Below are 23283 nucleotides of genomic sequence, written 5' to 3'. Positions count from 1 at the left end.
ACAGAACTCTATAATACATAGGTTTTTGCCCACACACACACACAAACACACACACACACAGAGAAGCCGTATATATATATGCATATCTGTATCTATAAATATATAGAGATAGGTGAGAGTGTATTTTTCGCGTGGCTATAAATTGATTCGACCTTTTCACTTTGACAGTAAGAACAACTTACGGGTGCAAGGGAAGCGTTGTGGACAGCGCAGTGGACAGCGCAGTGACATTCTAAAAATAATAGTAACTTACTGTCACGATCGGGTGACAGAGACCAAGAAAGCGTCACTCAGTGGAGTGCCTGTTCTGGGTCAATGTATGATAGAAAGCGCCTGTGCGTGATATTGGACACAGCAGAGTTTTTGCTGACAGTGCTCCCGAGCACGGATGTTTTGAAACGCACGAGCTTCACAGTGCAGGTTTCTGCTGTCATAGGGCTGACGGTTTTTTTCGCTGACAGCGCGCACGGGATTTTCAGGGATTGAGTTTCTCGTGTCTTTTTCCTGCTTGGGGAGGCAAAACTGTGTATAGCTGGACTGGTTTGGTGACAAGGTCAGTCACGTGTATTTGGCTAGGTGGTCTGTCAGAGACTCAAGGACGACACACTTGACACCCAGCGGCAGAAGGGGAAGGACCTAACACACAGTTACCAGAGTATGATGGTTTTTCACCGAGTATCATATTCGGCACTCTAGGGGAACTTCCACAAGTTATTCCTTTCCTCTGCCACGTATTTTGCTGAGGACAAGTCGTCACATTTCCTTCGTCGGCGATGGCTTTCGCATAAGGATTCGACAAGGGGTTCTGGACGTTTTGGGTCACTGTTGACGAACAGAGACTGTTCCAGGGAGGAGGCGGACTTTGCTTCCATTGAGAGTTACAATCATAGGCTTTTGAGGTAATAAATCATTATTTAACGCTGTTGATGAGTCTGTGTTGTGGAATGAAATACTCTCTGTTGTTCTTTCCAGGTTAGCGCATAATTTACTCTCTGTGACGCTAAAATACTAATCTGTATATGGTTTTTGCAGATAGGGAGAGAAGGACGGAAAATGGCTGTTTTGTTGTTGTAAAAAGTCAGTTTTGTGCAGGCCCACGTGCTCGATGAGATATTTAAAGATGACATGTTTTAAGGTGGTGGGTGAGGGGTAGCTGACATGTTTAGTGCACCGATGCTTTCTGTTTGCAGCCTTCCTTCGTTCGTTCGTTTCGTTCGTTCGTTACGTTCCCGTAACATCGGCACGGCTGACTCTGGTGGGAACTGTTGAGGCTACGCTAACCAGGAGACCGGCTAACCAGGAGACCGGCTAACCAGCGGACCGGCTAACCAGCGAACCGGCTAACCAGCGGACCGGCTAACCAGCGAACCGACTAACCAGCATACCGGCTAAGCAGCAGCAGCAGAGATAAAGCTAAGTGCACCATGTCGTACGCACCCCGTTGACCACCGTTGTCTTTTCGTATCTATGATTTCATTGGAGTAGTGACAACGTGGGGTGTGGACACCTGCACGAACTAGAGCTTTTCGAACAGAACATTCTCATTTAACTATATTTACACGGGTTCAGCGTGTTCCTATAATTTTCTACATACTACTGGCATTTTGTCAGTGAACACTGGTTTTTTACGTGTTGAGAACGTAAAAGGAACATATTTTGAGTGAAGGCTCGAGGGAGGTGGAGAGTTTATACATAAACAGGCGTCTGAAACTTATACTTTTGTTGACTCTATTTAATTGTATGCCTGCGAGAGTGGATCGTGGTGTGGTTAGTTAATTAGTAGTAATTAACCGGTTCATAATCACCTTGAGTGATATATTGAAACGTGACACATGGGGGCCAAGCCGGGATTTACTCAGTTAATTTCCAACTGATAAAGACCCACCAATTAAGGATAACTAAGAGCAGATAATCTCGTCAGTGCTCGACTTATTTTCTGCTTGGTGCTACCCTTTTTTGTATAGTTTTGATCATATACCACACCTTAAGCGATTCACATCTTGCAGGAAATGTAAATTGTAATTTGTGAGTTATTGTATGCGCTAACTGTGATTATTTCCCTTTCCTTTGTTTGTGAATCTTTGTTGTTGTACGTTCAGAGTTTTCCGTTGCAGAGAGCTGAGCAGGGTTAGCGGATTTGTTATTCGTTTTACTCAGTTTTCTCTACATTGTTGTTTCGCATTCTGTAACAGGTTACATTTCTACCGTCTTGTTTTACTTGGATTTTTCTCCATATTTTGACTTTGTTGGAATTTTGGGGGGGAAGGGTCCGAGGACTTCTGTCCTAACCAAGGCTGTGGGAGACACTCTGTTTCACCGAAAAAAGCAGCCGATAAAGTAGGCCACGGCTGTGGGAAACACTTTGTTTCACCGCAAAAAGCAGCCATAAAGTAGGCTACGCGTTTTGTTCTACACCGTTTGGATTTTTCTTCTGCATTTTCCGGTTGCTGGATTTTTGTATCCACCGCTTTCGTCACCGCGTGTTCTAGCTATAGCTGCGTTAGACTTACTTTGGTAATAAAGCTTTGCTAAAACTAACCATGGCTACAGGGGGATCTCCTACGAAGAGATTAACTTTTGAGACTCCTGGTAGCGAGGAACAGACAGAGCGAGACGCACGCGTTAGAGCGCGTAGTTTGCTTAAACGCAAGGAGCTGGAACGTAGGGAAGACATAGAGCGACAGACGAGAAAAGAAGAGCTTGACAGACAAGAACGACAGGCCGAACGTGACCGACAGGACAAGAAAGAGAAAGACGAACGAGACAGACAGGAAAGGAAAGACGAACGAGACAGACAGGAAAGAGAACGGAAAGACGATCTTGACAGACAAGAAAGGGAACGACAGGCCGAACGACAGGCCGAACTTGACAGACAGGAAAAGAAAGACGAACGTGACAGACTAGACCGGAAGGAACAGGCGGATCGCGATCACCAGCTAGAGCTAGCTAGGCTACAGGCCGAGAAGGGTACGCTCACTCAGGCTAGCGCGCCGACGTTTGTTGCCGACCGTACGAGACTGCCGACGTTCGACGATGACAAGGACGAGCTCGACGACTTTTTACGCCGGTTTGAGCGCATTGCATCTGACCAGAAGTGGGAAGAGGCCACGTGGGCTAGCCGCCTTAGCACCTGCTTAAAGGGACGCGCATTGCAGCTCTACAACGCTTTGGAGGACGACGAGGCGAGAGACTATCAGGCACTTAAGAAGGCGTTACTCCAGCGCTTTAACCTGACTGCTGAAGCCTACAGACGACGTCTGCGTAACAGCAAGAGACTGAGCGGCGAGCTGAGTCATCAGTTTGTGGCACGCCTTAACCTCTACCTGCGGCGCTGGGTGGAGATGGCCGAAAAGGACTGGACCGTCAACGACCTTGCCGACCTCATAGTCATGGAACAACTGATGTCCAGCCTGCGACCTGAGGTGGTGACCTTCGTGCAGGAGCACCAGCCCAAGACTACTCAGGAGGCAGCCGACTGGATCAGAGTGCACGAGGACGCCCAGGCGATCTCCGGCAAATCTTCAGGCTCACGGCCAGGAAAAACGGGAAATTCGGGTTCTTCAGGACCCAAGGACGGGAAGGACGATCAGGGACACAAGGGATCGAGTTCCAGAACTGACATCCAGTGTTACTACTGCAACAAGCGGGGCCACGTGAAGAAGGACTGCCACAAGAGACAGGCTGACCAGAAGGGCGTTCACTTCGTTGGCAGTGAGGAGTTCAGGGACGTCACGAGCTCATGCACCATCCCACAACTCTGCGTTCCGTGCTCCAGGAAACATTTCCAGCCCCACTGCAACGTCTACGTTAACGGAGTGAAGGGCGAAGGTCTGCGGGACACAGGGGCAGACATGATAGTGGTTCGGGCGAGTCTAGTTCCAGCTATGGCCTACACAGGAGACAGCATCAGGGTGAGAATGGCCGAGGCATCTCACGCTTACGACTTGAACACGGCAGTGATCAAGGTCGTAACCCCGTTGTTCACGGGGACCATTGTGGCCGTCGTCATGGACGATCCTCCATGCGACCTGCTCATTGGAAACCGGGTTCAGTTTGTGGACGGCGTCACCAGGGAGGTTCCCGTTTATCGGTCTCCCGACGTCATTTCAGTGCTCACGCGGGCACAGGCGGAGCGAGAGGACAAACCTCTCAAACCCCTACCTGCTGCACGAGCTGCCCTGGGGAACGTGACCCCCGCGCTTCTCGCGAAGGCTCAGGATTCTGACCCGACCTTAGCTACTCCTCGGGAGCACGCGAAGTCGGGGAAGGTGAAGCTGAGCGGGAAGCATGGGAGGTCAAAGTTCCTCAGGGACAAGAAGTTGCTCTACCGTGAGTTCAGCAACCAAGAAGGTACATTCAAACAGGTTGTCGTGCCTCGCGAGTTTCGCGAGGGTGTCATGGCAACGGCACACGACTCGATTCTGGGAGGTCATCTTGGTACCAAGAAGACCACGGATCGTGTCTGGCGCCACTTTTACTGGCCAGGCATCTGCACGGATGTCCGACGTTTCTGTGCGTCCTGCGATAAGTGCCAGAAGGTGGTTGCCAAAGGAAGGGTGAGGAAGGTCCCCTTAGAGAAGATGCCGCTCATCGACGAACCCTTTCGTCGGGTGGCAGTGGACATCATCGGGCCCATCTTGCCTGCGTCTGAGGACGGAAACAGATACATTTTGACCATGGTGGACTACGCTACTCGATACCCAGAGGCGATCCCTCTGAAATCGATTGAAGCCACGCGAGTAGCTGAGGCTCTGGTTACTATGTGGTCCCGGCTGGGAATTCCATCAGAGGTACTCACCGACAGAGGCACGCAGTTCACGGGAGGAGTGATGGCGGAGGCAGCACGACTGCTATCACTGGAGCAGCACTTCACCACTCCTTACCATGCTCAGTGCAACGGACTGGTGGAAAGGTTCAATGGCACCTTGAAGACCATGCTGAGGAAACTAGCTCAGGAGAAACCACGCACGTGGGACAGGTACATCCCAGCATTGCTTTTTGCATACCGCGAGGTTCCTCAGGAGAGCTTGGGTTTTTCCCCATTTGAGTTGTTGTACGGCAGACAGGTACGCGGTCCCATGGCTATCCTGCGTCAAGCTTGGACGGACGAAGAAGCTGACGAGGAGGTGCAGACGACAGCGACCTACATCGTAGAACTCAGGAACAGGATTGAAGAGACCTGCAAATTGGCTCAAGAGAACCTGGGAAGAGCAGCACAGCGTTACGCGCAAGGATTCGACCGCAAGGCACGGCCGCGCAGCTTCAAGATTGGAGAACGGGTGTTGCTACTTCTACCTGTCAAACACAACAAGCTACAACTGCAGTGGCAAGGACCTTTTGAGGTGACAGCGAAAGTGGGCCAAAACGACTACAGGATCGTCATGAACGGGAAAGCACGCCTGTACCACGCCAACCTGCTGCGCGCCTACATAGAGAGGACTGCCTACGGGGAAAAGGACAAAGTGACAGAAGCAGTTGCTGTCGTGATGGACGAGACAACGGAAGAACAGGGAGGAGGACGGGTACCAGTTTGTCCGCTGGAGGCTAGTGAGGATCTCACGGACGTGCACATCTCACCTGATCTTGGGGACGACCAGCAGGCGGACCTGCAAGAGATCCTGAAGGATGCAGCACGGGTCCTTACAGACATACCACTTCAGACGCATCTAGAGGAGTTTACCTTCGACTTGCTGGAGAAACAGCCAGTGAGGACGAAGCAGTATCCCATGCCTCATGCCCAGAAGGAGGTGGTCAGGAAGGAAATCGCCGACATGACGAAGTTGGGCGTCATCGAGCCAGCGAACTCTCCCTACAGTTCACCAATTGTGCTTGTAAAGAAGAAGGATGGACGCGTCAGGTTCTGTGTTGACTACCGGAAGCTGAACAAGATTACGGCGTTTGACGCGGAACCCATGCCTGATGTGGACTACCTCTTCAGTCACTTGGCCAAGGCCAAGTACTTTTCCAAACTGGACCTCACCAAGGGATACTGGCAAATCCCAGTTGCCGAGGAAGACCGCCCAAAGACTGCATTTACCACTCCATTCGGCCAGTTCCAGTGGACAGTCATGCCTTTTGGTCTACAGAATGCAGGTGCCGTCTTCACTCGCATGATGAGGAAACTTTTGGAACCATTGAAGCGCGAGGACATCAGCAGTTTCATCGACGATGTGCTGATCGCGACAGAGACATGGACTGAACATCTCGACGCCCTGCGCGACGTGTTCGGAAGGTTGAAGGACGGAAATCTGGGAGCTAAACCGTCCAAGTGCTACTTGGGATTCCGGGAATTGTCTTTCCTGGGTCATGTTGTCGGCGAGGGATTGCTCGTTCCAGAGGACGACAAGATCCAGAAGATTCGGGAGGCGGAGCCACCGCGCACGAAGAAAGAAGTCAGGTCTTTCCTGGGCCTAGCCAGCTTCTATAGACGCTTCATCCCGCACTTTGCCGAAATCGCTCTACCACTGACCAACCTTACCAAGAAACTACAACCGACCGTTGTAGTGTGGACTGAGGAATGTAGCTCCGCATTCAACACCCTGAAGAGGCGACTCACCAGTCAGCCTATTCTCCGACTACCAGACCTGAACAAGGACTTCGTGCTGAGGACAGACGCTTCAGGGAAGGGACTTGGGGCAGTGTTGCTTCAGGAGACAGAGGGGTTTTTGCACCCTGTTTGCTTCGCCAGCCGTAAGCTGACCTCGGCCGAGGCAGCGTATGCAACGGTTGAACGCGAGTGTCTCGCCATTGTCTGGGGCATCCAGAAGTTCGAAGCGTACCTGTACGGACGACCTTTCTGTCTGGAGACGGACCATCAACCTCTGCAATATCTTCAGGTTGCAAGGTTGGCAAACGCCAGACTTATGCGCTGGGCGTTGATTCTCCAACCGTACCAATTCACGGTACGCGTCATTCCGGGCGCCAACAATGTTGGAGCTGACTTTCTCTCTCGGGCTGTAGAGGAGAACATGACTGTGAGCGAAACCGAGGTTTCGTCTTGAAGAGGGGAGGTGTGTCACGATCGGGTGACAGAGACCAAGAAAGCGTCACTCAGTGGAGTGCCTGTTCTGGGTCAATGTATGATAGAAAGCGCCTGTGCGTGATATTGGACACAGCAGAGTTTTTGCTGACAGTGCTCCCGAGCACGGATGTTTTGAAACGCACGAGCTTCACAGTGCAGGTTTCTGCTGTCATAGGGCTGACGGTTTTTTTCGCTGACAGCGCGCACGGGATTTTCAGGGATTGAGTTTCTCGTGTCTTTTTCCTGCTTGGGGAGGCAAAACTGTGTATAGCTGGACTGGTTTGGTGACAAGGTCAGTCACGTGTATTTGGCTAGGTGGTCTGTCAGAGACTCAAGGACGACACACTTGACACCCAGCGGCAGAAGGGGAAGGACCTAACACACAGTTACCAGAGTATGATGGTTTTTCACCGAGTATCATATTCGGCACTCTAGGGGAACTTCCACAAGTTATTCCTTTCCTCTGCCACGTATTTTGCTGAGGACAAGTCGTCACATTTCCTTCGTCGGCGATGGCTTTCGCATAAGGATTCGACAAGGGGTTCTGGACGTTTTGGGTCACTGTTGACGAACAGAGACTGTTCCAGGGAGGAGGCGGACTTTGCTTCCATTGAGAGTTACAATCATAGGCTTTTGAGGTAATAAATCATTATTTAACGCTGTTGATGAGTCTGTGTTGTGGAATGAAATACTCTCTGTTGTTCTTTCCAGGTTAGCGCATAATTTACTCTCTGTGACGCTAAAATACTAATCTGTATATGGTTTTTGCAGATAGGGAGAGAAGGACGGAAAATGGCTGTTTTGTTGTTGATGAGATATTTAAAGATGACATGTTTTAAGGTGGTGGGTGAGGGGTAGCTGACATGTTTAGTGCACCGATGCTTTCTGTTTGCAGCCTTCCTTCGTTCGTTCGTTTCGTTCGTTCGTTACGTTCCCGTAACATCGGCACGGCTGACTCTGGTGGGAACTGTTGAGGCTACGCTAACCAGGAGACCGGCTAACCAGGAGACCGGCTAACCAGCGGACCGGCTAACCAGCGAACCGGCTAACCAGCGGACCGGCTAACCAGCGAACCGACTAACCAGCATACCGGCTAAGCAGCAGCAGCAGAGATAAAGCTAAGTGCACCATGTCGTACGCACCCCGTTGACCACCGTTGTCTTTTCGTATCTATGATTTCATTGGAGTAGTGACAACGTGGGGTGTGGACACCTGCACGAACTAGAGCTTTTCGAACAGAACATTCTCATTTAACTATATTTACACGGGTTCAGCGTGTTCCTATAATTTTCTACATACTACTGGCATTTTGTCAGTGAACACTGGTTTTTTACGTGTTGAGAACGTAAAAGGAACATATTTTGAGTGAAGGCTCGAGGGAGGTGGAGAGTTTATACATAAACAGGCGTCTGAAACTTATACTTTTGTTGACTCTATTTAATTGTATGCCTGCGAGAGTGGATCGTGGTGTGGTTAGTTAATTAGTAGTAATTAACCGGTTCATAATCACCTTGAGTGATATATTGAAACGTGACACTTACAACTGAACGGGAAAGCCACACGAAGGAAGGGAGATAAACGCCAAACACTGGAGAAGATAAGGAAGAGTTACTTATAATGGTGAAATGAACCCAAAAACGAAAATGAGTTCAGCGCTGCGCGCTGAGAGCACGTGTTGAAATATCTCATCGATGATATTGTGTCCGGGGTGTAGCTGAATACGGTGTCCAAATTTGAAAAAGATCCACCGAGAACTTTGGCGTTGTGATGTGGTGTAGCGGCTATGGTGTGTCGGTATGGGGGCCCGGGTAAGCTGAGGTGGAACCAAAATAGCTGAGGTGGAACCAAAATCGGTTCCGCGCTGCGCGCTGAGAGCACGTGTTGAAATATCGACCAGGTTGTGTCGTGTCCCGGGTCTACTTGAATATGCCCACCAAATTTGAAGCAGATCCATCGAGAACTTTGGCCGTGCATCGCGCACAGACACACAGACAGATACACAGACAGATACACAGACAGACACACAGACACAAGTCGTATATATATATATATAGATGATTTAAAAAGTTTGTATCGCAATGTGTGTTATCTTTTTGATGTTTCCAAGCTAGACAATTGCTTTTGTAGCTTGTCATGGTCCACTCTGTGTTTCATCAAGAAAGAGCTGTTCAAATGAAAGACGGGGATGTCATAGCGATATTTCTTGTACCAGCTCTTGTTTTCCTCCAAGGTGATGTCCACTTTCTCCAGAACAAACTGAAAAGAAACAAAAACAAATGTTATATGTATATATATATGTATTCTTCAATAATTGTAGTGCATACAACATTTTCATGGCACTCCCTCCTATCCCTACCCCCACTTTATGTGAAAAGTAAACCCTCTTGTGTGCATTTCTGCAATTATGAACTATAGTCCGTGTTCAAGTTCATTGAAGTATGTTGAACATTACATTAATGTGTGTGTGTGTGTGTGTGTGTGGTGTGTTTTTTTTACAGTTTGTGTGACTAGGTGTAGCTCTACTATATTTGTATACATGTGTGTGTGTGTGTACATATTGGTGGGTTTTTTTCCAGCCGATTGCCATGCAGTCACAATGCACTTTTTGGGCTTACCCGGTGCTTGTAGGGCTGCAGTTCTTCAACCGCATCGTCGCACAGGGGACATGGATCTTTTGTGTAGAGAGTTAACACTGGGAGTAGTGTTTTGTCTTGTGAGCACAGAGATCTTGTGCAGTGGGTGAGCCATGGTGTTGATGAACTGACTTGTGCAGGCTGTGGTCTTATACTTATAGCACTACTGTTGGTGAGACAGGACATCAAAGGCTGCAAAATCGTCGAGCGAAAGCTAGTGGCCATGGCAGTTCGGAGTACATAAGCGGCCATCATAATCCTATGGACATAGAAAGATGCGATTTACAATATCCACAACTGTTGCTGAAGCTCAGCAGACGACTTTTCTGGGGTACCCTCACGCATCAAGGTATGTAACTCGCGGGTACAATGGTAGACGGGTACCTGCTGATTCAGTTATTAAAGAAAACTATCAGTATTCGGACAAAATTTTTGTTTAAACCCAGTTGAGTCCCTTAACATGTTATCAATGTTTACTCAAAATATTACGTCGATTTCTCAAATCGCATACGTTTTAAACTGTTGGAATGGAAGATGAGCCTGAGTGCATCAAGGGGGAACAACTCTTACATCGTATTCATGAACATTTACTTCCGGTCAATGCTATCGTCTGCTAAGAAAGGCCCGCTAAGAAAAGCAACTTATGCAAGAAGATTGGTTGACCAGAGGGTTTGGGTTTGTAAAAGTGCACAGTAACCTTCCTCAACGTTAGAAGAAGGTTGCACTACAGTCACGTTCCATGTGTGCATGTCTGTAGTTAAAATCGATCAGATACTCAGCCAAGTTATAAGATGACCACTGCCAGGATTTTAGCTCGCCTTCACAAAAATGGGAAGGACCAAGCTCCCAGACTGGCTGCTTTCACGGAGGTATTTCTCGACTACATTATGATCACAAGATAAACTATACTGATTTATCAATAACTGTACATGTAACACACACACACACACACACTCTCTGCCCCCCCCCCCCCCCCCCCCTCATGTCTTCTCCCCCCCCCCCCCCCCCCCACCTCTTCTCTCTCTTTTATTAAACCCAAATCACAGTGATCCGCCATGCGCCAGTTATATCCATTTTCACAATATTCACATATATGTAATATCTCACACTTTTTAGTACATGTTTGTCCACCAACACCTGACCATGCATCTCTTTCTCAGTCCCTAAACATAAATGCAAAAGAAAGAAATAGGGCATTCCAGTAAAAAGAAAAACCCCGATAGCTGATGATACAACAAGCTAATGCAAATGGAAAAGAAAAAGGACAAAAACTAAAACCAAAAACTTTTCTCCATGCAGATTTCACATTGGTTTGTGTCTAAAAAGTTGTTTGCTTTTCTATTTCAGTGTGTTATAGACTACTTTGATGGAAAGGATGGCCAGGCAGAAGTGTGTGCATGGTTAGAGAATAACAGTTTGATCATCTCAAATGACACTGCCGGAAAGCCTCACAAAATGAATATAAAGGTAAGCTGTTTGACAAATGAATGCTAGAATCACTTGGCTGATTAACATATATATATAATATACATGTACTATTATTATACCAAGTGGAGCTGCAGACCTTGAGATAATTATAAACAATTGTTTTTTCATTTTCCATTTTGATTGTATTGGTTTAAGTGTGTGTGCTTTTATTATTATTTAATTTGTTTTTAAACTAGCAGTATTCCTGTTACATATATACATGCATACATACACACGCATGCATGCACACACACACACACACACACACACACACACACACACACACACACACACACACACACACACACACACACACACACACACACACACAAAGGCACACATAAAACAGGAATCTTAAGGAATTTAAAACCAAGCAGTTGCAGCTTACCACGAGAAAGTTCGTCTTTCTTCTCAACTTTATTACTCTGTTTTGACTACTACATACATTTGTATCTGCAGCATCCATCTTTCTGCCCTGTGAAATATCTGGATGCAGAAAACATGAAGCTCTCAGAGGCCACATTGTCCAGGGGTATAAATACAGGTGTGGCTATCATCCTGGAATCTGCTGATGGAAAAATTCTTCTCACCAAACGAGCAGCCCACCTCCATACTTTCCCAAATGTATGGGTGCCTCCAGGTTTGTACCAATTTAAGTTTTTTCAAACATTACTAATTATGAAAGGAAAAGGGAGGTTACTGTAACTTAGTACACGAAGCACAACAATCACCAGCCAGTAAAACATGGTTGAGTATTTTAGAGCTAATTTAATAGCCCTACAAAACTGCCATGGGTGCACAAAGGTTCCCAAGAGCTTATGGGCAGAATATACCTGCGCAGTTTCAGCGGCACAGGCGACACGCTGCCTATTATTTATGCCGCGATAGGGATTATGACGAGTACTTGGCTTGTTTTCCTCTCATGCAACGTGTAGCGGGCTGGGATAATCTGCAGTGCGTCGTCGGTCCTGCTGAAGTTACATATTATGTGAGCGGGGCCCCTTACAAGGAGACAGCAGCGGCCGGACATCACAAACAGAACTCTTCAATTGACAGGTGTCTAGACGGCAACGTAGAAAAATGATATTATCTTTAAAAGGAAAAAATATATTTTTAATAGACCTAATAACACCGACACTTGCAGACAGGCGGATAATAATAATAATAATAAATGAGCATTTATATAGCGCAACATCATAACTTTACAATTATGCTCTTTGCGCTTGACACATTTAAAAAATTAAAACACAGTTATACAAGCATTTACATCTACATTCATAGTCAGCAACGCTTAATCAAAAGCATACACCATCAAACATACATTACAAAAGATTCTTCCACTAACTAAGTAATAAAAACATGAATAAAAATAGGTAGTGAAAACAAGGAAATACCAGCTGAATACCCTTAATCAAACAGAACATGTTATCAACATAGTCATGCAGGCAGTCAGCCACACAGACATTTTCACTCTGAATGTGCTTTTTAATAGTCTTACCTTTGTGCAGGTGGACATCTTGAGATAGATGAAACGGTGAGTTCAGTTTTTTTTTCAGATTCTGAGAATGAACTCAAATAATGTTTGAACTTGGACATTTGTAATGAAACATTGTGAGACTGTGCATCTTGGATATGGACAGTTTTTAATTTGTGTGCAAAAGTGCAAGTCTATAACCTTAGCTTTGGTCTTCTTCTTCGTTAAGGATATTATAGGCCTATATATCCATTGCTTGCACAAATGAAGCAGTCCTCACGGTTTCCTATTAAAGTACAGTAAATCATTCTGAAAACATCTCAGGAATGGTGCAAAAAAACTGACATTACACATATGGATATGCAAACATACACACACTTACGAATGCATGCACGTGCGCACGAACACGCACACACACACACACACACAGTTAGAATCTGCTACATTTGTTTGAGTGTTGATACAGTAGTAAGTAATGCAATGGTTATTTTTGGGGGCTAGTTTTAGCCGAAGGAGCTCTTTTTAATATTCGGTTTTATTTATTTCAAACACACAGTTCTTTTTTCCGATCAGCTTACTCAGGCAGGTTTGAGAGAACTTCAGGAAGAGACTGGGCTTGATATCAAGGAGAGCGACTGCCTTGAGAAACAACTGGTGCCTTTGGCAATGTGGGAGGTCTGTATCATCAGCATAATTATTAGATACTGAAAACAAAGAATACAATAACTTACCTGCACTTGATAATATTGTAGTTGTGTCATTGATGTTAAATGCAATACAGTTGACTCCTCTCCCTCCTCCCTTTACTCCTGCTCCCATTCCACCCCACCGTCCTTATGATCTTTGTTTGTTTGTTTGTTTGTTTGCTTAACGCCCAGCCGACCACGAAGGGCCATATCAGGGCGGTGCTGCTTTGACATTTAACGTGCGCCACACACAAGACAGAAGTCGCAGCACAGGCTTCATGTCTCACCCAGTCACATTATTCTGACACCGGACCAACCAGTCCTAGCACTAACCCCATAATGCCAGATGCCAGGCGGAGCAGCCACTAGATTGCCAATTTTAAAGTCTTAGGTATGACCCGGCCGGGGTTCGAACCCACGACCTCCCGATCACGGGGCGGACGCCTTACCACTAGGCCAACTGTGCCGGTTCCTTATGATCTTGACAAATCTAAAAGAAATAGGGTCTTAATAGGGATTGAGTGTGAAAATGGAGGTACATTGATATAGTATGAACAACACATCTTGAAAAAATACAGGAAGGGGGTGGGGGGGGGGGAGGAGGGCTGCGAATGGGTTAATCCACTTTACAGCTCATGCATTTCATGGTAGGAGTTTTCATCTAACCTGCTGAAGCACATGCAATTCTCTAACTTTGCATTTTGCTTCCTTAGGCACATGATCAAATTAATAAACGCTCCTGTTCTCTGTTTTCATTCAAGTTATTCTACGTAAAGTCTCAAGGTAACTTTTACAATCTACTCTGTAGGCTTTCAAGCCTGTTTCTTTTCATCATTTCAGTCAGTGTATCCACCACGCCTTTCCTTGGGCTCACCAAACCGACATCACATTGTGTTATACCTGCATGCCAGATTGACGGAACCACACACCTCAGACGCTCTATTTAACAAGTTGAAGTTTGATCCCGGAGAGGTGGCGGCCTGTGCCTGGGTGGATAGAAATGTCATGAAAGAAGTTGTGAGACAGTGTGAAGAAACTGCAGGGCATGTGGAGTCTGACCCTTTTCTGCCAAAGACTATCAGGTGGGTTTGTTTACAAAGAAAGAGAGAAAGAGAGAGAAAATGTGTGTGTGTGTGTGTGTGTGTGTGTGTGTGTGTGTGTGTGTGTGTGTGACAGCATGCATCTTTCATAATGTGGGCTTGTTAACGTTGCATATCCAAGCGCAAAGAGCATAATTGTAAAGTTATGTTGCGCTATATAAATGCTCATTTATTATTATTATTATTATTATTATTATTATTATTATATGAACTCTTTCTCCCACACATTGCACTTCCTCATCCACACACACACACACTCTCTCTCTCCCTCTCTGTGTGTCTCTCTCTCTCTCTCTCTCTCTCTCTCTCTCTCTCTCTCTCTCTCTCTCTCTCTCTGAGAACCTTTCACTTACTGTAAGTTGTAACCATGTGCATCCCCAACAAATTATGATTTCACTTTTTTGTATGTGATGAAATTGTATGTGATCTAGTTTTCTGTATACAACCAAACCAAATTACCAATGTTTCTTTACTTTGACTGCCTTTGTGACACTTAAAGGATGGAAAGCAAGTATACTTTTGTTTATGAACTTTTGTTGTTGGTGGTGATGGTGATGGTAGTTGTATGACGTAGTCTGTCTTTGGCTTTAGTGTGTGTCCTTATTATGATCTCCATTGATTAACATGTACAATCAGACTATTTGTTTATTATGTACCCAATGGTCATTTTATTTATTTATTTATTTACTGTTTTTTTGTTCTGATATTTTACACTAATTTACAGATTTTGTCCCCTGATATTTTACACTGTAGTTTTAATGTTAGTGATTTGACATATTTTCAAAATGTTTATTAATTTGTCCACAGAGCTTCTGTCCTGAATAGTAAAAAGGAACAAGTGACAGCCGACATACTGTTAGAACCTTTCCTGCAAAGATCATCACATGAAGAGGACTGCGAGAGAGTCAGCACAGGAACTAAATATGCCCTACAGCAGTACCTATTAAAGACTGCCTAATTTTTGTTCTGACTTTTTTGTAATTGTCTGTGCAAATACACTGGGCTTGATACAATATGCATATTATGCTGACTGTTTATGTTTGCACAGACAATACCACACACACAAAAACACAACAAAAAAAACCACACACACAAAATACATGGCATATGAGTTTAATTACTCTTGGATTCTAGCATACTGAATTTAATGCGAAGGAAATAACCTGATTTAGTCGTGTGAGGTTCACGGTCCCTGGACTAAGTGAATCTCAAACGGTTGGTCTTCTTTCAGTAATTATATGTGACATCACTTCCCCTCGTTCATTCTGGACTATACATGCCAATGCGAAATAATTGTCTTGTTTCAGTTTGTGGCTAACAGAACTGTTCAGATTCGGCAAAATTTGCACCAATAGCATGTTCTGTGTGTGTGTTTGTGTGTGCGCAGGGGCGGATCACATCATTTTTAAGTGTGTTTTATTTTCCAAATTTCTTTTAGGGACAATTCGACGACGCGAAGCGTTTAGTTGAGGGTGCGAAATGGAGCAATCGGAGCCAAGAAACTCCCCTAATACACCTTCAAAAAACTAAATTTAAGAAGACAAATTTGGATCAAAACAAGGAAAATTGACCGATCTGGTGCAACCTGAGCCAGCAAATTGCCCAACTACCTTCCAAAACCGTCATTTAGAAGACCAAGGCCGGCTCCTATAGGCTTCTTTTTTGATAAGAATCAAGGAAAATGGAGCAACCTGAGCCATCAGTTTTCTTTGTTTTAATTTCTTGTTTTTAATAATTGTTCGTTCTCTTTCTTCTTTTTTTTAAGCGGGGGGTTCCAGAAAATTCGACCCTGGTGTGTGTGTGTGAGAGACGTACACAGGTCTGTATAAACTTATACCAATAGCATGTTCTTCTGTGTGTGTGTGTGTGTGTGCAACAGAAGTGTTGAATTTTTTTAAAATTTGTACTAAGGGCAAAATATTTTTATTTTCTTGTCTGATTGTGTTTGGGTGATCAATCTTTTTCTGGGAAGGTATATAAGCAGAGTAAAAACTTTGACTGTGATATCATTTCCTGAATCATCCATTTCCTGAATCGTCCAAAATGCTTTGACATTTAGTAATGGTAATGAAGAATGAAAACATATAGGAGGGATGTTTTCTTGGAGGGATGTTTACTTGCATGTTCATCTCTAATCAATTAAACACTTTTTGCTAATGTCTGTCATGGTCTTTTTGAGTGATAGTTTTGTTTTGAACGAGTATGAGTGGCCACACTGACAATCCTTTTCATTCCAAGATGTGTTCCCCTTCGTCAAACACACACACACACACGAATCCCCCCCTCCTCTCTCTTGTCCTAAGCGTTATCCTCGAATATGAAGTTCGTAGATCGATTAGTTCTCAAACGGTAAACAGCTGGCAGCAACCAAGTGAGAACGTGCTGAGTGAAGACAGCTACAGTTGCAGGTATCTACTGGAGTCCGCCTTTACATTCATTCACAATCCAGTAGTAGATCGTATCTGTAGCAGATGATCTGTCTCTATGTAAAATACAAGGGAAGCAACTCCCTGTCCCTGCTCGGGCAGCCTCGTTCTGGTACCTGAATAATGCAAGAATACTACATATTTCCTGAATCATCCATTTCTTGAATCGTCCAATCAGGGCCGGACTACCGGGGGGGTTATGGGGGTTGCGCAACCCCCCCCCCCCCCCCCCTAGCCTAAACATGTACCTTACTTATTTAATTTTTTTTTATTATTGCTTATTTTATGCCGTTTCATGCAAGGAGCGACCATTTTCTTATCTCAGAATATGACCTACCCGTCAGCTTCAGGGGGCTTCGCCCCCGCTAACCCCCACAACGAGGGGGGGAGGGGGGTGTGGGTTCTAGGGTTTCCGGACCCCCCCCCCCAGCCAAAAAATAAAAATATTGAATGAGGTATGCATTTCTTTATTTTACATTGAGTTTCAATTTTTGGGGTATTAATCAGTGACAAAATCTGCTGCCTGAAACTGGTAATGATCATCCTCAGAATGCACCAGATTGCATCCTTTTTTTCAAAATTTTCCGGGGGGGCATGCCCCCGGACCCCCCTAGCAAGCTAGGCGCTTCGCGCCGTCGGCTCAGCGCTTCGCGCCGTCGGCTCAGCGCTTCGCGCCTTCACACCCATATCTTCACAATATACTTTTGAAAAAAACCAGTCATAAAATGAACTGATCCGCCCCTGCCGCCAGGGGGGACATCCCCCTGGGCCACCACTGGCAACCCCCCCCCCCCCTCCTCTTCGCCTAGTCCGGCCCTGTCCAAAATGCTTTGACATTTAATGGTAATGGTAATGAAGAATGAAAACATAGCCTATTCGCCCAAAACGCCTAAGTACAGGTTTTCAAACCAACAACCCGGTAGAAAACTACATCCGAAACAACGACAAAGCGTACGAAGTGCCACACTGCAAGACAGAACAAAACAAAAACACATTATTTCCAAAAACAATAATAGCCTGGAACCACCTAGATAATAGGACACGTCACCAAGGGCGGATCTTCTTCTTCTTCTTCTTCTTCTTTCTTGGTATGGACTGGGTTCATCCGAACGTCTGTAGTCCAGCGGCGGAGTACTGAGTAATTGGTTACTGGTGGTGGGTGACCCAATAACTCCGAGAAGATGGTTAAAAGTATAAAACTATTTACACGAAGAGCTGCAGGGTTACTGTGTCAGCGAGGCAAGTCCGTGGGTACGACCCAGACCAGTTTGGAAGGATCTGGGGGGGGGTTACACGGGTTACGTAACCCCCCCACCCCCCCAAAAAAGAGGTAATTTATTGGCTCAGGATGCACCAGATAGCTCTAATTTGCTTCTTTGGATAAAAAAAATTTCCGGGGGGGCATGCCCCCGGACCCCCCTAGAGGCTTCGGCGCCGTCAACTTGACGTATCTTCGCAGTCATTTTGTAACCCCCCCCTTCCAAAGTGAAATGATCCGCCCTTGGTCACAGTGGGGGCCGGGACAGTGCACTCGGACAGTACTGAGGCCTTCAAGTCGGCCCTGGCACCTGCTATAGTGGACGATAGCAAACACGCTGCGCACCCCACCCGTTGCACCAACGCCAGTTATCTGGATGCAGCATTACACATCAGATTCCGATTCCGATGTTTACTTGTATGTTCATCTCTAATCAATTAACACTTTTTGTTACATTTCTGTAATGGTCTTTTTGATTGATAGTTTTGTTCTCAACGGATATGAGTGGCCACACTGACAATCCTTTTTATTCCAAGATGTGTCCCCCTTCGTCAAACATACACACACACACACACACACGAGTCCTCCCCCACCCTCCTCCCTCTCTTGTCTTGAGCGTTATCCTCGAATATGAAGTTCGTAGATCGATTAGTTCTCAAACGGTAAACACTGGCAGCAACCAAGTGAGAACGTGCCGAGTGAAGACAGCTTTTGTTGCAGGTATCGACTGTAGGTAAGTTTACAAGTGTCCCTGGGCATTTGACAGAATATGACGTCCATTTCTTGGCGAGGGCCGTTTCTTACAAGCCCTCGCTCAAAGGCATGAACATTAGATACTGCTTGCGTAGTTTCTACACCGCGCACTTCAGCGAAACATCTCGATCGCAGTCAATCAAAGTTGTCAAAGCTTTGGGTCGGGTAGGCGGGTCAAAGTTCATCATTGGATGTACAGTGTCAACATCGGTGACCAAAGTGCCAAAACATAGGCAGACATTGATCTTCAAGCACAGGTAGACCGCAAAGCTGGTGAAACTTGTAACATGGAAAAATATTGACTTTGCTTACACATGTATAGTAATATTAGACTAGTGCACCATGCACTGATGCAGTTTTTGGCTCACGTAAGTGTAGCCTATGCGATCGTAACTTTGTCTGTCTGTGCGTGCGTGTGTGTGTATGTCTGTGGTAGAAACTTTAACATTTCCGAGTCTATGTGTGAGTGGTTATCAAAGACTATGGATAAAGCTCGCATAAGATTACGTCACGGTCAAAAGTGTTTGACGTCAATTAATGCATCATGACTGCATGCCTCCCTGTAGTCTTTCTCTCTCGCGTGGTGTGTGTGGTCTCGGTCATTGTTATTTTGAGCGGGCCGAGACTATTTGGCAGTCGTGTCCCTGTAAGTAGGCTACATGCAGACACAGACAGATCTAGATCTAGTGTCTCTCTTTCTTGCACAGTCGTCACCTAAGCTTACTGTGTGTGTGGGTGTGTATGTGTGACGGAGTGATTGAGTTTGTGTTACTGTTTGTCTATTTCTTACGTGAGCCTTGAAGGCTTCGCCTCTTGTCTTGGGAAGAATTAATAGATCTATCCCCTCTAAAAAAACAAAAAGTTTAGTAGTGGTACATGTAGTACTAGTAGGGACTGGAAAAAGTATGACATAATCCTCACAGCTTTTTATGCATCTCATCTCATATTGCAGATTTTTTGTCGGTCAGTCACATATGGCATGCTCAAAATTGTTTCTCAATGTCAATTATAGTCTATACACATTTATTCTTAAAAGTGTTAATATTTGGCGCACGTTTTGCTACATTCGTCAGTGTGTTCCATGAGGGTGTATATAACTCTGTTGGAAAAACAATGTTTTCTAATGTAAGTTTGACTAAATAAGTAAATTCAATAAAAGATATTTTATCATATTATCAGTGCTCTAAAATCTTTATCTTGTTTGACTGACTTTGCCTTCAAGGGGGACTCTTCAAGGGGGACTCTTGTGCTTTGAGCATTTGGTTACACATATAACAGGCAATGACCTTGTATTGTGTTGTATTGTATGACATTTCTTATGCTCACATAATGGAAAGGACATGTAGTTCATATAATATGTCAGTATTAATCAAAAGTTTGGTGAGGAAGCATGGTCAAGTCAATGAATTTTGTTTTTATCTTAGTTCTTATATCTATTAATATTGTTCACTTAATTATATCTGGATAACAAGTTTAGTTACTCATGCATTCATTACTCTCTGTCTTAATTTTAGTGTGAGATAGCTGAGAAAAGTGGAGGATAACTGAACGGTATCAGCCATGCCTCCATCAGTGTTGGACAAGGCCCTGATCGGAGTGGCCGGTGCTGCAGGGGCAGGGATCCTGGCCTGGCAGACACAGTTCCCCTGGATCAAATATGACTTGCAGATCATTCAGGTAAACATCCATATTTTACATTTGTCTGGTTGTGCACAAAATACAAAAATGTTGTTATGTAAAGGATATATCAGAACCAAAGGGACGTAAACACTGTAAACATGGCATAAAAATAGCTCAGTTGGTAGCGGTGATGGGTTAAAAACCAGTTGTCTCTATCAGTGTGGGTTCGATCCCCATGTTTGGCGAGGGATTTAGGCCAAAAAAAAAATAGTCTGTTTACGGTAACCCGACCGACCCTATTTTTTTCGCACGACCCTAGACTTTATTTTGGCATTTGGGGGGGGGGGGGGGGGGGGAAATAACGTAAAAATATGGTTTTGGGGGGGAAAAAAAAAAAATCCTGACCTACCGACTCTATTTTTTTGGCCTATGTTACCGTAAACAGACCTATTTTTTTTTTGGTGCCTTATTTCCCAGAGTCAACTTTGTGCAGACTCTCCTCGGTGTCCGAACACCCCCGTGTTCACGCATGCGCACAATAAAGAACCCAAGTTCACAGCGAAAGTCTCAGGGCTTGTGAACATAAAAACCCGCATGCAGGAAAAAAACCAAAATGGGTAGCGCCGTACTGTATGGCAGCTCCCTTTCCCCAGTGAGAAAGCAGCCCGGATTTCTATGAGGACCTCACAGGACTAAATGAAATCTTATCTTATACGACATGTGCAACAAGAGTAAGTGTGAGTTAATATTGCAAACCCAATCTCCTGGCACCTGAAAGAATAATAAGCATTGAAAGGAACAAGCGACTTTCATCCTCAAAGGATTGTAAAGGATAGTTAAGATTTGGGTTTGACAGATATAAAGGGTCAGAAATGACTTGCAAATAACTCAGGTAAAATGGATCTTTTGCAGTAATTTTGTTGCAAGGTTTTCCAGGTGTGAAAAAGAACTGCACAAAATCAAAAGGATTAAAAGCTTAAATACTGTCCTTGTATTGACCTGATAAGAGCACAATCTTTAACGCCTGCATAAAGACAGGTCTGTCATTCTAAAACTGTGATTTTTTTTATCTCCGTAGAAATGAATATGTTTGAAGCTGGAACTAGTGGAAGCTGCTTTCAGTCTTTTTTTTTTAAATTGGCGATTTTTGTCTTACAAACACTGAAGTTTCTCCAGTCAGTGGAATTTTAATTCATTTTATTTACACTAGTGTTCTCTTTGCAGATGGGACGGCGATTGCTGAAGTTTCGGGATGAATTCATGTCGAGTTATCTGGTCAACAAGTTTGAAAAACATGTGCAAACCCACCCCAAGAAAGCGATGGTCATTTTTGAGGACTGTGTCTACACCTACGAGTTCATGGATGAGCAAGCAAATAAAGTTGCAAACGTTATGCGAGAACTTGGCTTCCAGTGTGGCGACACTGTTGCCATGATGATTCACAATGAACCAGCCTTCATTTGGACTTTGCTGGGTTAGCTTTTTGTCTTTGCATTTGATGTACTGTTTGTATGTGTCTTCTTTTAAATATTGGATTATTTGTGTGTGTGTGTGTGTGGTTGTTTGATGTTTGTTTCTGTTCTTCATGGCAACCTTGTCTTGTTTGATTGTTTCTAAAACATGTTTGGAATAAAACGATATTGAAATGACTCAGAAACTTTTGTGGGTCTGTTTTATGCTGAGATCATATTCCAGATAACCAAATGTATCTCAAATAGAAAGAAAACACATTTTAAGTGAAGTTAACTGTTATTTTGTCCTTCCTCTTTTTTGTTATACTTGTTGTTCTGCATTTGTTTATTTGAAATCTTTGATCCAGGTTTGCAGAAACTGGGTGTAGCTGTGGCACTTATCAACGTCAATCTGCGCTTCAAGCCTTTGTCGCATTCTGTCTTCGCGACAGAACCCAAGGCCTTTTTTGTTGGAGCAGGTCAGTTATTAGTAGCTTTTCATCTTCAAGTTGCTTTTGTTACAAGTCATACTGAAATACAATTCAAATGCATTTTGACTGGTTATTTCTTGGGAAAAGAACATTCAGCAAGCCAGAATGGGATTGATGTCATAGTTTGGAAATGTTCACTACTTTGATTTTGAATTCATTGTTGAACTTGAATGGATGTTTCTCTCATGTATTCTCCCAAAGGCAGTGGATCTTTTATGAACATCACATGTTCCAGTTTACTTGGAACTTCTCACAGGTGAAGAACCTGATTCTGTTTGTGACCTCTTACATTTTGTTTTTCTTCATGTTCACTTTTTCGGATTTACCTTTCAGTACCTTTTACAGATGAGGTATCCATTATTGGATAGAACGATGCTTTTATTTGCTTTGATTAATGCTACGGATCAGTCTTTCTTGGTTTGCATCTCTGGCTGGTTAAAACTGCACTTACCATGAATGACGTCCTAATTGTATATCTTGTACAGGCGAAGACCTTCTTCATTCAGTGAGTGACGTCCTGGAGGACTTTGGGGGATTGCCGGTTTATGTACAAGGCTTAACACCGGGACAAGTGCCAATAGGCTTGCACGACTTTGACTCGCTCTTCAGGCGAGCACTGCCCGTGAGGCCAGACCCAAGCCTGCGAGCAGGCATGACACCCGATAGTACAATGGCCTACATCTACACATCAGGCACTACAGGTGAATGTTAAACACACAAATTGTTTCGCTCATGAGTTCCTGCTTTGAAATGTATTGCTGGAAATGGTTCTGCGTCAAACTTCATTTGAGATTTCTTTGATTTCAAAACTACTTTTGTTGAGATGTGTGGTGGGTGATGGTTCGGGAAGGGGAAGTTAAGATAGACAGGTAAGGGGAGGTGGTGTTCAGGGGACTGGATTTG

At 44.7% G+C, this 23283-nt stretch overlaps 2 protein-coding genes across 3 annotated transcripts in view; both read left to right on the top strand.

Moving 5' to 3' along the window:
* The first annotated feature begins 244 nt into the window (after positions 1 to 244).
* Positions 245 to 16659, top strand: LOC138948674 (uncharacterized). The gene is made up of 8 exons (XM_070320301.1): positions 245 to 6986; positions 10434 to 10523; positions 11002 to 11121; positions 11581 to 11761; positions 12630 to 12655; positions 13169 to 13270; positions 14122 to 14363; positions 15189 to 16659. Exons 1-8 carry the CDS (start codon positions 2541 to 2543, stop codon positions 15337 to 15339), a joined length of 5358 nt encoding a protein of 1785 aa, XP_070176402.1. The 5' UTR covers positions 245 to 2540; the 3' UTR covers positions 15340 to 16659.
* A 1898-nt stretch (positions 16660 to 18557) lies between these two features.
* The window catches only part of LOC138980171 (long-chain fatty acid transport protein 2-like), a 32169-nt gene continuing 27443 nt past the window's right edge, over positions 18558 to 23283 (top strand). Inside the window, exons 1-5 of one of the 2 annotated variants that reach the window (XM_070353005.1) lie at positions 18558 to 18798; positions 20333 to 20495; positions 21663 to 21912; positions 22258 to 22368; positions 22866 to 23081. In XM_070353005.1, the coding sequence (XP_070209106.1) occupies positions 20379 to 20495; positions 21663 to 21912; positions 22258 to 22368; positions 22866 to 23081 (694 nt within the window). In that variant the 5' untranslated portion in view covers positions 18558 to 18798; positions 20333 to 20378. Of the gene's footprint in view, positions 18799 to 18829; positions 19076 to 20332; positions 20496 to 21662; positions 21913 to 22257; positions 22369 to 22865; positions 23082 to 23283 lie in introns of those variants that run through there. The other variant, XM_070353014.1, reaches the window with a different exon arrangement.

The sequence above is a fragment of the Littorina saxatilis genome, linkage group LG1 (assembly GCF_037325665.1).
Source record: "Littorina saxatilis isolate snail1 linkage group LG1, US_GU_Lsax_2.0, whole genome shotgun sequence".
NCBI classification, from domain to species: domain Eukaryota; kingdom Metazoa; phylum Mollusca; class Gastropoda; order Littorinimorpha; family Littorinidae; genus Littorina; species Littorina saxatilis.
The sequence above is the reverse complement of the archived record's forward strand: the minus strand, read 5'-3'. Positions and strand labels throughout refer to the sequence as shown.